Consider the following 16,322-nt stretch of genomic DNA (forward strand, 5'->3'; position numbering starts at 1 on the left):
ATTCATGCATGGTAAGTAAATATGACATCACACTTCGCTTTACCAATATATAGTGTTGGAATTACACAGTTTCCTGCTAATTTCTCAAACTAATCACAACTCACCATAAAAAAAATAAAAGAAACCAATATTCATCTTCCCAAAATAATTCGAATTCCACTTGTTTTTCAATTTGTTGTTCTGAGACAGGGTTTTTGGCTGGTCACTTCCTGTTGTTGGTAATGAAGAATTTCTTGTTGGCTTTGTATCGTTAGGAAAATTATTTGAGAGCAATGAGAGGTGAAGAAAATACAAGAACATCGCATGTATATTTTCTTATATGTTATTTATTCACGTTCTCAGTTTGAATAGTATTTATGAAAATTTACCCCATTGTTCAAAGTTTATGTTAGGCGACGATTTCCAAGGAACTTCCAAACTTTAGATATTGATATATTTTTTCAGTGTGTCTGGAACACGATCTAGTACATCTAGTGTCATAATATAAGTGATTGGATACTTGAAAAATGAAAATTCCAACCATTTATATTATAACACTCAGTATACCGAAACCTATTTCATACACAACAAAATTTCTCATAGATACTAGAGCAAAACCACCTTATAAAACCAAGTGTAGTGAAAAAGCCTCCTAGGAATGTGAATACCACTATTAAGGAAGGAGTACTCTCTCTTTAATTAACAAATAGGGTTATTGGCAAACTCTAGATCCTCCTTTCTCCTTACTCCTTTTTCCACATCGTGAATATCATGATAAACTTTAAGTATATACATATTGTCATATAGTGATGATTGATCATACCAAGATGTTGACTTGGTTGCTCTATCGAGACGTATGTATCAACTGTGGAGATAACCCATGATGTCACACAACTTACAAACTTTTATATCTCGTCCCCTAAAAAATTAAACATGTATAATATTTGAGGTGCAGTGTGCGCCTGGACAGCTTTGCACTTGTGAGCATGTAGCTATATATACCACTATGCAGAAGACAAGCTAAATTAGTGATGCTTATCAACTTATCTGATATCAAATTCTTAAAGGTGTCTCCATTTTATGGAATAGACTTTTCTCATTTTCTTGCCTAACTTATTCATGACGAAGTGGTAGTGGTAGACATAAAATACCATGAATGAAGGGCTTTGCTTCTTCTTAGAGACATATAGAAAGATACCCAATTCAATTCGTTGTTCTATAGCTATATAGCTTGAAAATCATTACATCATGAAATGGTTTTATCTATTTTTAAATCAAAAGAAATGGCCAATCATAAAAAAGATTGGTTATATATAACCTATGGTCTATTGAGACAACAAATGCTGATGATTCCACAATCCCACTACTAGAATCTAATGGACCCAAATTCTGCAACCACTTAATTATTTATGATTCCTTAGAATCTACTTGACATTTTTATTATATATATAGAATTAGGATCCGAAGGTAAATTTTTGACACATATTTTAACATAACGCTTTTCTGAAACCCACTAACGCCGAGTTCTAAGCCCTTGTTTGGCAGCCCAAAAAAAAAAAAAAAAACTCATCTCTAAAGCCGATCCACTCAAATTCTACTTAATTATTTCAACGATCCAACTTTTTTATGTCTTATCTCAAAGATCATGTCTACCAAAAATCACCTAAAAGTTGAAATCATATGACCATTGGGTTAAATTTAGTGTTTCTTTGTACAAAAGTTTTGCCTATTTTTTTCCCACTACAAATAAATATCTTAATGGTTTTGAATTTGTCCAAATTTTTGCAAGGATGATTTGATGTACTAAAATATAGACGGTTTAGATCGTTGAAATATATTACGAATTGAACCTTACAAATGAGTGTAAAATGTGTGTCAAAAACATATATCCCTGGATCTTTTTTTTTAATACATCGATATTTTTACACCAAGGGGAGGGAGAGTTCGGCTAAGCAATACAATGGGTAACCTAATTTGGTATCAAAATCGTTATCCACGATATTCGAACTTAAGACCTCTCACTTTCAAGTGAAGATGAATACCACCAGGTCATAGTACTGAGTGACGCGTATTCCCGGATCTTAACTCATATATATCTATACATATTGTCCACTCTTTAAAGTGAGGGATCCTATTTTTTTAATAGGATCCTCTTCGGATCCTTTTTGTGGTGATCCAGAGGTTTAATCAATCATGTCCGTTCATCGTACATCGTGCGGTTAGAAATTATTTTAATTTTTTTTATATTTAAAATTGAATATAAATAGTACTTCACGAAAACTGAAAGCACGATATATGATAAACGGACACGATTGATTGATCTCCAGATCCTCACAAAAAAATCCAATAAGAATCCTCATCCCTATTTTTTTTCAACAAATGGAGATTACACACGGAGCCGTCAAATCATTTTTAATGAAATCAATGCGGCTGAGATCAAACTTCCCTTATCATCTTATCTGAAGCGGTAGGATGGAAAAGGCCAAAGCTCCCAATCGCTAATTCAAAAATAATGAAGGATTGTACAGGAACAAGGTTTTGATCATCTTGATTAGGATATCTTGGAGAAAGAATATACAGGTGCTTGGAAATTGAAGAATATGTGTTGAATGATTTTGGTTTTTTTTTGAAGTTCTAATCGTAAATGAATATTCGGTTCTGATGAATTGCAGGTTTGAATTTTTTGGTTTTTTTTCCTTTTAATTCAGGTTTGATTCCAATTATGGATTTGACTTTTTGGATTTTATTTATTTATTTGCAAGTTCTAATTGTAAACAAATAAAGGGCCTGTATATATACAGATTATAGAAATGGATTCCAATTTTTTTTCAAAAAAATGGGGTTAGTTGTGAGGCTGACACCACATCGAACTTCAACAATTTGAATCGTATATTTTTCAAGTTCCATCTTATAAATTATCTTTGCAAAATATTTCCCATTTTAGAGATAGTTGAGGTATCTAATTGAGTTTTAAAGAAATTGACGAACACTATGTTGTTAAGAATATTGAAATTTCATCGTGCCAATTAAATGGGCAATTGGTTTTAGACAAAATTGAATTGAATTTTTGCAAAACTTTCTATGAATAAAGACTTACAAAATAAATTGTTTGGATCGTTTAAGTTCGATATGAAGTGTAGTCCACAATAATTCTACCTTTTTTTAAAAGTAAAAATACATACATACATATATATATATATATATATATTATATAAATATGTTATATATATGTAATGTAGTAAAAGACGATAACAGAAAAAGCAGGACCAAGCAAAGTGGAAGTGATCAACATGGTTTGATCTTGTATTTTCTTAATCATTCTACTCTTGAGTCCTTGATTGCACTAACTCATCCCCCTTTGACTGATCTCCAGTAGAAAAGAAAGGTAGTAAAAGGATTTTCCCTTTAGAAAGATATACATATAGCTTAAATATTTCATAGGTTCATATTTATACGTATTTTGGGTAATAAAGAGGCTAATTGTCATTACCAAATGATAATTTTCTTCCTACAAGTAGCAATCACAATCATATGGAAAGTTACCACCATCCTCAGCTATGGGACCCTTGTTCCATTACGAATATCATTCCCTCCCCATCACTACTTCTGCATACAAATAACAAAATTAAGACAAATTTCAGTCCTAATTAGGTTAATCCATACCATTGGGATACTTTTGATGCAGTTCCTAATCCTTAACATTCTTTGACTAAAACCTTAATGGTTTTCAAAGTTTGATCAAAGTCCCTTGACTTTGTACACCTCATTATATTACTATTAATATTTTTATTTTTATAGTTTTGACATGAATTGTTTGATATTTTATGAGATTTATAATCCTATAAACTTAAGGTCCCTCATTATAATACTATTAGAAGCGGTTACAATAAAAAAAATTCAAACATTTTGATTGAATAAATGGATATAAACTATGTAACAATAAGAAATAATAAATGGCAAAAGAATTTATCCATAGTGTTAAAAAAAAATGGTACATTTTGCAAAAAAAATGATACATTTCACATATAACAAAGTGGTACATTAATAAAGAAGAATGGGTACATTATAAATAAATTAGGGTACAAATAAAATATTATAAAATTATGAATACAAATGAATTTTTAAAAAATATGGGCGCTAAAAGAAATTAATATATGGGTACAAATTAAAACTAAAAAGAAAATACTACAAATTTAAAAAAATGTTGCAAATTAAAAGTGGGTACAAACTAAAAATATAAATATATGATACAAAGTTTAGCCATAAAACATAAATATACCATATGTAATTTTTCTATCATTGACTAAATATATAATGTCACGTGACGGTAAACACATGGGTACAAATACAAATAAAACTTTAAAAAAATATGGGCACAAAAAGAAACTAATATATGGGTACAAATTAAAAAAGAAAAGAAAATTGATACAAATTAAAAAAGATTTGCAAATTAAAAATAGGTACAAACTAAAAATAAAAATATATGATAAAAAATTTAGCCATAAATATAGATATACTAATTGTAACATTTTTAACACTAAAGGAATATATTTAAAAATAAAAATATTTTATTATTCAAATAATTAATGATGTTATTAATACCCAAGGTCCTTAATCAAAAATTGAAAATGAATAGGATTTTAATCAATGTAGTAGCAAAATGAAGAATGTGAACTTAATTTCTCCTATTATAATCTAAAAAAATAGAGATAGAACGTAATATCAACTATATGTATTATTTTATCACGTCTGAATTCGTTGGCCAAACATCAGAGCACTTGTATCTGACTTAGAGTCTAACCTAATCAATAAAGTGGTGTTAACCGTCTTCTAATTACATTTGGTAAAATTGAGATGAAAATGTGGACCATGCGGACAATCAAACGAGTAAACAATTATTTATAGCTTGTTTTTAACATAAATAACCTTAAAAGAGTATCTAGAACTTAAACAGTTCCGATCATTAAACAGTTTGGAAAAAGAAAAAAAAAAACTTTAAAATAGGTTTTTTTTCAAAGAAATTTAAGAGCGTTGCATTAATTGGTGAGACAGAAAGTGAAGAGAAGGGTAGAATTAAGTGGGATGGCCACAGGGGGCATGATGTATTGATCTTGCTGGTTACTTGTTCCTATTCCACTCCACTACACTTTAAATAAGGAATTTATGTACTATTTTCTTCTATCCTGAAATCACCAATCCACCACCACCACAAATTATAAATTTTGTTAATTATGCTAATCGAGGACATGATGCCATTTCCCACTTAACTCATCTCTCTTTGAGACACTTGTCATGCATGTGGCCAAAATTTCTCATACTGAAATCTGGTTTGCTGTGTGTGTTGGAGAAGTAAAAATCATCTGCGGTCCTGGTATGAAGTTTCTTCTTCGAGCAAATGCACAAAGCATAAGGGATAAAAAAGGAAGAAGATGACGAATTAAATATTCAACACAAACACTCATGAGCTCTGATCTCTAGCAAAGTGCTGGATCCTAAATTCAAATCTTGATCATTATACTAGAGTCCACCATACACGATATGTATGTGCTGAAGGAAGAAGAGTCAAAGAGTTTCCAGGAAATTAGCTTGGCAAATGCATTTTGATGCGCCACATCGGTAAAAACTCACTTCATGAACTAGATAAATATTGCCTATGCAAAATACTCCAATGATAAATCTATTTTGCCTTGCTGAAATAAGAAAAATTGAACACTTAAATTTATCTTATATAACGATATATTTACACTAAAAGATGAAAAAATATAATTACACAAATGCAAACACAATCAAATCATGTTTTCTAGATATTTGTCTAACAAATTGACTCATCCCTTATAGTGACAAGTTTTTGATGAGGCAAATATTGAAGGCAAAGCGCCACATAGGCCACTCAGAGTACTCATTTGCATCAAAATGTTTCCTCATCCTTTGGAGATGCCTATGCATGGATGAGAAAGTGAGTAATCCCTAGAGTTAGGCTAAGCGGTGAGGATGAGAACGAACGAAATAAGTTAGAGAAAAAAGTTTCAAGTTGTAATTTAATCCTAGGCTAGGGAACGGGTTCAATTCCCTCTATTATAACAAATAATAATAATAATAATAATGTTTACTTACTTTACTACTCTTAATTTTAAAATATTTTAATAATTATAATAAGTATGATTAACATCTTATTTGATTGACAAAGAGAAATGTTTTAAATAATTACTAGCAATTCTAGAGAAATCAGCTTATCTGATTAACAAGAGATTTGTGGTAAGACAAGAGTATAGTGGGAGAAATCGTAAATTTAAGGGGCGTTTTGATATAGATGCCTCAATTTTGAATTTTTTGAATCAAACATTTTCCTTTACCACAATGGTGGAAAAGTGTTAAATTCTTGCATGAAGGCATGGGTTCGAACCCCGTTGATGGCTAATTTAACATCTAAATCATTGTACTAAAAAAAAACATTTTTCTTTTAATTTTTAATTATAAAATTATTTTTATTATATTTAATTTACCAATTAGTTCACATATTAATATCACAAATATCCTAAAACCACTACAAACATCCCATCTTATCCTATCATAAGTCGTTTGAAAATAAATTTTTAAACTCAAATAATTTTTTTTGTTTTCAATTCTAAAAATACATCAAATATCCTATTAAAATACAATTATGAGATATAACATGCACATATATTAAATATAACTTACCAATCATTTGGTACATATTGGTACGTTATATAAATTTAATTTGGGTACATATTAGTATTATTTTGGTACGTTAGAAAATATTACTTTGGTACGTTATGCAATTCTTTATTTGGTATGTACCAAGTTATTAGTGCGTTGTGTTATTGTTATTTTGGTACGTACCAATTTATTGGTACGTTGTATTATCCTTATTTTAATTATAAAAGAACTCTTTTTTTTATTTTTTATTTTTATAATCTGTATAAAATGTTGAGTTAAAAATTACAATATATATATATATATATATATATCCATTCAATTAATCTCTATCCCATATAATTGAATCCTTAAATTGAGGAAGGAATGAGATCCATAAAAATAACAATAAATAAAATAATATTATTGAGTGCATTTTTTTATATGGAAATGAATTTAAAATTAAAAAAAATACTTAAGTTAAGAATATACGTAGAATATAAATTAAAGGTGAAAGCACTTTAATAAAAAATTAGAAAATAACAGATGTTTAGTCTATAAATATCTAAAATCAAGCATCTAATTCTAATTTTCTCTAAATTTAATTGTTAACTATGTGTTGCCTCTTAGTACTACGGTCTAGTGGTATTCTTCTTCACTTGCAAATGAGAGGTCTTAGGTTCGATTCTCACTAAAGGCAAATTTGAAACACATAATTGTTAGCCCATCGTGAGGCTTAGCTTACTCCTCCACCCCTTAGTGTTGTATCTAAAGAAGTTGAGGTTCTATTTCAAAATTATTTGCCAGTGGTGGGAATGAATGATGATCCTCTTTTTGAGAATCCCAAGGATCCTTTAATCGTGTCTGTTTATCGTAAATCGTGCAGTCAGTTTTCGTCAGGTACTATTTGTATTCAATTTTAAATAAAAAGTTTAAAATAATCTCTGACCGCACGATTTACAATGAACAAACACGATTAAAGGATCTCCGGGATCCTCACAAAGAGGATCCAGAGAGATCCTCATTCGGTGGGAATGACCCAACTTATTAAAGTTGCAATGTTTCTCAACTATATGATGTGAAATTATTTTACATTCTTACATGCCTTTACAAATGCAGAAATTTCAAATCTAACACGTGGATAGTTCAACTAGGTGATGCAGAATACCTATGGCTATTACTCATCGCATGTGGCCCGTCTTGCTTTGATATTATGAAGAAAGTTCTATATTTCCAAACTAATTGAAAATGGGAGGAATTGAATGACCTAAATCCTTGGAGAATCTCCAACCAAGATGTCAAAATGCCACAATTGTAACATCCCACATCACCCAGGGGAGTGGATCATGTAAGCCTTATATGTATATGCTCAACTCCACCGTAGCATGATATTATCCACTTTGGGCCCCAATCACGCCCTCACGGTTTTGTTTCTCGGAACTTACACGAGAACTTCCTAGTGGGTCACCCATCTTGGGATTGCTCTTTCGCGCTACTCGCTTAACTTCAGAGTTCCGGTGGAACCCGAACCCAGTGAGCTCCCAAAAGGCCTTGTGCTAGGTAGAGATGGAAATATACATATAAGGCTTACATGATCCTTACCCCTGGGCGATGTGGGATTCTCATCTCTACCTAACATGAGGCATTTTGGGAGCTCACTAGGTTCGGGTTCCGTAGGAACTCCGAAGTTAAGTGAGTAGCGTGCGAAAGCAATCCCATAATGGGTGACTCATTGGGAAGTTCTCGTGTGAGTTCCCAGAAACAAAACTGTGAGGGCGTGGTCGGAGCCCAAAACGGAGAATATCGTGTTACGGTGGAGTTGGGTTCGAGATGTGGTGGGGGCCCGGGCCAGGATGTGGCAATTTGGTATCAGAGCCTAACCCTGGCCTTGGTGTGCCGACGAGGACGTCGGGCCCCTAAGGGGGTGGATTGTAACATCCCACATCACCTAGGGGATCTTGTAAGCCTTATATGTATATTCTTATCTTTACCTAGCATGAGGCCTTTTGGAAACTCACTGGCTTCAGGTTCCTCCGAAGTTAAGCGAGTAGCGCGCGAAAACAATCCTATGATAGGTGACCCACTGGGAAGTTCTCGCGTGAGTTCCTAGAAACAAAATCGTGAGGGCGTGGTCGGTGTCCAAAATGGACAATATCGTGTTACGGTAGAGTTGAGCCTGAGATGTGGTGGGGGCCCAGCCTGGGATGTGACAACAATGGACAAAGAAAACTATTTTTTTACAGCAAAAGTGGGTCCAAAAGATTAGCCAAATGCTGACATAGGTTGAAGGAAGAGAGTTCAGCGTAACAAATGGCAGAAAGCAAGTCTGACGCCAATCTTTTCTGTAAATTGACTAATCGTGAGATCCATCATAAATATAGCTTCTTTTGTGGCTATATAACCTTGAGTTTACGTTCTTCAGATCATCTCCAATTCTAGGATTAAAACCTAAAATTTAGGTTTTAAACTAATCCAATCTTTCTCCAATGGTTGAACCTAAAATAAGTTTTGGGTTAAACCCTAAAATTTGGGCAAATTTAATCCAGAATTTAGGGCAGGGTTGAAAAGCTAGCCCACCAAAATTTAGGTTTTAAACTAACACAATCATTCTCCAATGGTTGGGCCTAAAATAAGCTTTGGGTTAAAACCTAAAATTTGGGCAAATTTAACCTATAATTTAGGCTAGGGTTAAAAGGCTAGCCCACTTTATGCACATGGACGCACCCAAAAAAGTAGAGGCTGCAACAAGGCGATGCACCCAACGCACGAGGCACGTGAGGGTTAGAAGGAAGGCGAGCCTCTGATGAGAATGTCGGCTACCCAAAACTTTATAAATACATGTTTCATGGGGTTGATTTAGTGAATTTTCAACTTTTATCGGAATCTAAATATTTTTAGGTTAAAATATTCATAAAAATAAATTATGATAATCTACATAAATTTTGTTTTAAAGAAAAAGTTTACCGAAAAAATGTAGCCTAAATTTTCTTTAAAATTTTAACCCATAACCATTAAAGTAGAAAAATTATTTCTGGATTAAAACCTAAGACCAACTCCAATGGTGGGCTAAAAGCCAAATTACCCCCCAAAATTTCCCCCCAAACACACTCCAACCCAAGGGGAAATTTTGGGCAAATGCTAAACCAATGCCAAATTCCCCCCCAAAATTCAGCCCAGAAATCGGAGTGGACTCCACCCAATATTTATTGGAATTTAAAATTTTTTTAGATTAAAATGTTTATAAAATTAATTTACAATGGTCTACATATTAATTTTTTTTTAAAAAAAAAATTTAATTTAACAAAAAAAATAGTCTAAGTTCATTCTTTAATAGTCCCGGGCTAAAATTTTAGGGTTGAACGGTTGGAGCAAAAAAACTGTTTCTGAGCTAAAAGCTAAATATTTCGGGCTAAAAAATTTGGTTTTTAGCCTAACCATTGGAGATGGTCTAAGGGGGGTGTATTCAATTGGGATTTTGAGGGATTTTAATTCTTTTAATGAATCTAGGGGTATTTAATCAGGATTTTAAGTGATTCTCTGAAATTCAATGTGTATTCAATTAGGATTTTAAGATAGTTTATTAAAATTCTTAGAAATCTAGGTGTATTTAATAAGAATTTTAAAGAAGTTTATAACATTCTAGGTGTATTCAATTAGAATTTGAATTTAAAGAATTTGGAAAAGTTGAGGAATTAGAGGGAATTGGAGAGATTTTGTAGTGTATTTTAAGCATCCACAAGTCTCACCTCTCCCCAAGAGATTTCAAGGGAAGTTGAATTGAAATTTTACATCGAATCTCTACAAATTAGTTAAACTCCATAGAAATCTATGGATTTATAAATCCATTAAAATCTCTCAAATTCCCAATTGAATACACACCCTAAATTTTATGCGTTATAAATTTAGGTTTTAACCTCAACTATTGGTCTCAATAACCAAGTCATAAATATTACAAAAATAATAAAATAAAATAAAGTATTAACGTATTGGGTGTAGTGGGAAGGTTTTCATAATGTCAAATTGTCACATAAGCCATCAAATATAAATTTTGATGAATTTGACATCTCCATTGAAGATACTTATAAGCTCTTTTCTTCATATATGCATTAGGATTTCCATTTAATATAAGTGTGATTAGGAACATAACAGAAACTTTCCAAAACGGATGTCAAGGAGCCTTCAATTAGATAATACCCGTTGCTTGACATATGCTATGCATGTTATTGCTCGAGGGGTTGAAGTTGAGAAGAAGTAGTAGGAGGTAGTTATGTACAAATTAACTATTTCTTCTTCATGGACAAACCAAAGATCTTAATAATTGCCAATATAGAAAGGAGAAGTGAAAATTGAGATGACAAATGTAATTTAGCATAGATTATATTTACTTTAACCTTTTATATTTATATGCTTATTGTTATTCTTTACCCATCATTTTGATAATAGTTGTCCACATATATCTAGTCAAAACCTTACGATTGATGACTAAATTGTCAGCTAATTACTACTCCACAACAAAGAGTGAAAATTGAAAGCTTCAGAAATTTGACATATATACTTAGTCAAAACCTTACATTTTTCTCCTTGTGGTTACTAATTTATACTAAGGAAAATTTTATTCAGACTCATTTATCTTCATTCAATACCTACTTTATTAATTTTAGCCTCGAAAATTTTTGAATATACTCAACAATTCTCTTTCTAAAATGAAAAAGAACAAAATAATAAAAAAATAACATTTCAGCACTAGAAAACTCCGGCCACCCCATCTCTCTAGACCCTAACCACCCCCAATTTCTCCCATCTCTCCAAACCCTAACCACCCCCAATTTCTAATTCTTCTCAACCCCCACTGCCACCTACAATGAAAACAACAAAGATATTAGCCATCATACCCCTCTCCCGACTTTTCCCATGCCATATAACAACTCCCTATTCCACGCAATCCCTCTAACATGTTCGAATTCTATCCAGACTGTTGACCAATCAAATTTAACTGTGTTAGACCATTGAGTGTATGATACATGTGTAGAATCACACTTTTAATATTATCATAATGTTTTTCAAAGAAAAAAAATATTGACATAAATTTCTCTTGGGTCTTTTTGATGGTGGGTTGTTAGAGGATAAGGTTCTTCGAATTTCCAAATTTTTGTGGGTGGTAGGGGAGGAGCCAATAGAGAGTTGGAGAGACGTAGAAATGTGGGTGGTTGAGGTTTGTAGAGATAGGGTGGCCATAGTTGCCTATTACTGAATTATTATTATTATTTGGCTATCGTTGAGTGTAGAAAGAGAATTATTGGACACATTTGGAATTTCACAATAAAAAAATAATAAATTGAGTGTGAAAAGAGAATAAATAGGTCCAAATAAAATTTCTCATCTAATAAAATTTTGTTTTCAGTGTTGGATGGGCTATAGCGTAACCAAACTGGCCCTAACTTCATTCTATCACAACTCAATTTTTACGTATTAACTTATCTTTATTTATGAGTCTAAAGTATTTGAATGTTTACAATTTTTCAGAATTAATGTTTATAATTTCCTTCTACATAAATGAATTATGTTAAAAGCCCTTTTGCTTATTGTATAAGTTAAAGCAAAAGCATACGCTCATAAAATCAAGAGAAAAAGCACCAATTTCCTTTCTTTGAGAACCTTGCCTCAGGAAAGTTAATCAGCGGCACCAAAGAGCTGGTGCTGCGTTTAAGAGGCGACCGGCCTTATCTTTCAACTCTCGATCCACTTGTTAAAAGTGATCAAACAAAGCTAACAAATACCCCATGCACGAAACCCTAATCTAATACTGGTGGAAGCAACACACAACCGACATTGCGTTGGGAAATCCACTTAAGCAGGAAGAAAATGAATCTACCGATGCATTTTAAATACATATTCCTCAGAGTATATAATATGTACCAAAGAAAATGAATCTACCATTCCATTTATTTTCTCAGTTGAATTGAAAAAATGAAAGTCTTAAAGTCGGGCACACGTAGGGGGCACCACTAAAGCCTAAAGTACAATTTCTTCCTATTCCATTGCTTTTCAAGCTTTGTCCCCATCTGCTTTATCTTTTCACTTGGCTTCTACACCTCATATGGCCTCTATTATTGTCAAGGGTGACTAACTAACATCAATATTTCCTCAAATTGGATGAAGAAGCTCACTAGTGATCTCTATCAATTTATTCCCTTTTATCTAACCATATACCAAGACAAAGCTAATCTTCTTTACGGAAACATTCCTATCTAGTTCGTAACATAGAGTAATTCTTTTTTTTAGACTCATCGTCAAATAAATACTTATATTATTTGTGAATCTAATTCATATATTTAATCAAGATCAATTTCACTGAATACTTCAAATTTACACAGTTTGAGAAGATAACATTTCTCTCACAACAATTAATTGATTATAGTGACTAAATAATCTCAAAACATGGATTAAATTGGTATTAATTTGATTAATGATCAAGTGCTTGTGTACTATCTTCACTCATATGATTAGGTAGTTAGAGGCCTCTGATATGAATCCATCTTATGAAAGTTGCACCAACAGATCAATATCTTACTTCGATTATTGCATTCATAGTGGCTGACATCAGATTGATAAAGTGCCTTATCACAAAAACCATGCGTGGAACACATGGACGGTGAAGATGCAAACTCAGCAATATTATAGTCACATACAATAATCAAAGAGTACTTCAAAATGGAGAATGGGTAGTATATATACCAGTACCGGACAGCAAAGTTTCATTGTACTAAAAAGAAGAAAGCAGCAGCAAAAGCAGGAATCAGAGAGACAAACAAGGCCCAAGGGAATTGAAAAGATAAGGAAAAAAGGAAAGTAAAAGGCTCATCAAAAGAGAAAATTATCAGTGATGAAAATGGTGCAAGATCAAGAACAGATCAGAAGGGGGCCATGGACTGAGCAAGAGGACTTCCAGTTGGTGTGCTTTGTGGGCCTGTTTGGAGACAGGCGATGGGATTTCATAGCCAAAGTTTCAGGTTTGAAGGTGGCGGGAGACAAATAATAGGTATGGTAATCTGGAGATGGTCAGCTTTTGCAAGGAGCTACCATTTAACCAACATATATGGTGGTTTTGTTACTTGTAGGTTTGAACAGAACAGGTAAGAGTTGCAGGTTAAGATGGGTTAACTACTTGCACCCTGACCTCAAAAGAGGAAAGATGACTCCTCAAGAAGAGCGCCTAGTTCTTGAGCTTCATTCCAAATGGGGAAATAGGTTTGACCTTAAAAAAGCATGTCAATTATTAATTCATGTTTTAAGTCACTTGTTTTGTATTATCTAACATTTGAATGGTAAGACTTTAATATGCTATGTTGCTAGACTATAAATCAGACCCATAAAATCATTTTTAATATATAACATTTTGATTTATAGTTTGATAACATAGAAAACCGAAATATTTGTCAGAAACCCTAAATTTCAATTGTTTAGAATTTTATTTTACTTGATATGGAAAATTTTCTTGCAGATGGTCCAGAATTGCTAGAAAATTACCTGGGAGGACAGACAATGAGATCAAGAACTACTGGAGGACTCATATGAGGAAGAAGGCACAAGAGAAAAAGAGGGCCATGTCTCCCTCATCATCTTCTTCCAATTGTTCCTCCTCATCAAACATCACCATAACTGAAGGAGGAGAAAGCTTTTATGACACCGGGGGAAGGAAAACCAAGGCTTCATCAGGAGGAAAGAAAACTGGAGGAGGAGACGAAGTGAAAGAAGACGAGAAAAGGGAGCAAAGGGAGTACTCACTCGATGATATATGGAAGGACATCAATCTGCCAGAAGTGAGCAGTATTGTACCAGTTTATGATGGCAACCTTTCTTCTTGTCCTCTAATGGCTTCTCCGACGCCATGGGAATACTGTTCCGACTCGCTTTGGAAAATGGATTTAGAAGAAGAGAGTAAGATTATGTTTCTTCCTACACCAAGTGGTGATCACCAATTTCTGTCATGCTATGAATATGGAAAAGCATCTCTAACTGGCTAATGATGATTAGAATTTTCTTTTTTAAGATTGGTTCATATATGTGAAATAGTGTTAAATTAAGGAAAGCTTCTAACCTGTATAATAACGTGGGTCTGATCAGATCTGCTGCAGCAGTCAGCCATCAGCTGCAGATCACTTTGTTTATGCATTGCTGTAGTTCCTATCATGTTGGTATGGCATGTTCATAAAAGTATATTGTATATATGTTTTTAAGGTTTAATTTTTAATCAAGTTGGTCCAATCTACCACCTTTAAATTTTTCTTTTTTTATTTAGCCCTTATTATATGTTATTATCGAAACTATATGCAAGTTCTTCTGGAAATAGGGCAACGGAAAGTATGCAGACATAAAATTAAAAAGAATTTTGAATTATGAGCATAAGAACCTTCAGGAAACGGGATCAGGATCATCTCTTGATCTTAAAAAACTGAGTATGCTGAGCAGACAATCGTGGCCGTTGAAATTTGATTCAACGGCTACAAACAGAGAGCCCTCTAAAGTTATAATAATTGTAACCGTTGAATCAAATTTTAACGGTCACGATTACCTGTTTAACAGACTCAGTTTTTAAGGATCAGGATAACCTGATCCTGGAAAACGAACAAGGTTCTTCTATTCTTGCTTTCCCAGATACTGTTTTGCTTTTATTTTCCATGAAAATAAAAAGCTACAACTTTGTCTGCAACTAGAAAAGTGGACAAATTCTGGTTATTATGAATGAATTATTTACTAATTAACTGGTTGAAAACTAAGGATTAGCACGTGAACAAAGTGGGTTTTGAAATAATTTAAAGGAAAAATAATGAAAAATGTTTGAAAATTTTGAGTTTTAATGAAAAATACAAAATAAAAAGTAAAATGAATAATACTAGAATTGATTTTTTGGTGTAAAAATATGATTTTTCGTTAAAATAAATAATATCGGAAACTTTTCGTTAAAATTCCTATAATTTAATTAGGACATCAATTTATAAATAGGAAAACTAATGAAAAGGATTTGAAAACTTTGAGTTTTAACGATAAAGACAAAATAAAAGGTAAAGTGAATAGTACTATATTTGATTTTTTAATGTAAAAATATAATTTTTCGTTAAAATAACCAATACCGCAGGTTTTTTTTTGTTAAAACTTCTTTTATAAATGTCAGATAAAAGGACCCAGCATGGAGAAAAACTCCTTTTGGGGAGTGTGGTCCAGGTGGTCTTATTATAAATCCTTTTGCTAATTAAACTAGCTAGTACTTTAAAGTTATATGTCCAAGTCCATTTTCAATAGAATTTGTTTAATTATTCATTGAGTAGTGGTCCATTTAGAGCTGCACAAACATATACATTCTCCAGTAACCTCACCTTGTCATGCGCAAAACCATTTAATATTTCATTTCCTGATGAAAACAAACTCAGAAAGCACTTAGATATATAGAGATCTCCTGATTAATTAATGATCTTGCAAATTCACCTCAAATCTTTCCAAGAAACACAGTTGGGATTTCTTTACTTTTTTCTTTTTCTTTTTGGAATATAAATCTCTAGGCAAAAGGCAAAATCAAACCAAGAACAAAAGGCAAAATCGAGTTATTAATCATTTATACATTACAAACTAATGGTAAAGATCAAACAAAAAGAAGGGTATAAAGAAAGTATGCCCAAAAAAAAGAATTTCTA

General features: G+C 32.5%; 1 protein-coding gene across 2 annotated transcripts; it reads left to right on the top strand.

Moving 5' to 3' along the window:
* Positions 1-13,392: 13,392 nt before the first annotated feature.
* LOC137743924 (transcription factor MYB59-like) lies at positions 13,393-14,898 on the top strand. Of its 2 annotated transcripts, none has more exons than XM_068483853.2 (3): positions 13,393-13,643; positions 13,752-13,881; positions 14,135-14,898. In XM_068483853.2, the coding sequence occupies exons 1-3, from the start codon at positions 13,517-13,519 to the stop codon at positions 14,655-14,657; spliced, it is 780 nt and encodes a 259-aa protein (XP_068339954.1). In that variant the 5' UTR covers positions 13,393-13,516; the 3' UTR covers positions 14,658-14,898. The 2 variants fall into 2 exon arrangements, with proteins under 2 accessions (XP_068339954.1, XP_088535134.1); XM_088679008.1 differs by having other exon boundaries at positions 13,424-13,672.
* Positions 14,899-16,322: the final 1,424 nt, after the last annotated feature.

This window comes from Pyrus communis, chromosome 11 (genome assembly GCF_041283825.1).
Source record: "Pyrus communis isolate YQ-2024b chromosome 11, ASM4128382v1, whole genome shotgun sequence".
NCBI classification, from domain to species: Eukaryota; Viridiplantae; Streptophyta; class Magnoliopsida; order Rosales; family Rosaceae; genus Pyrus; species Pyrus communis.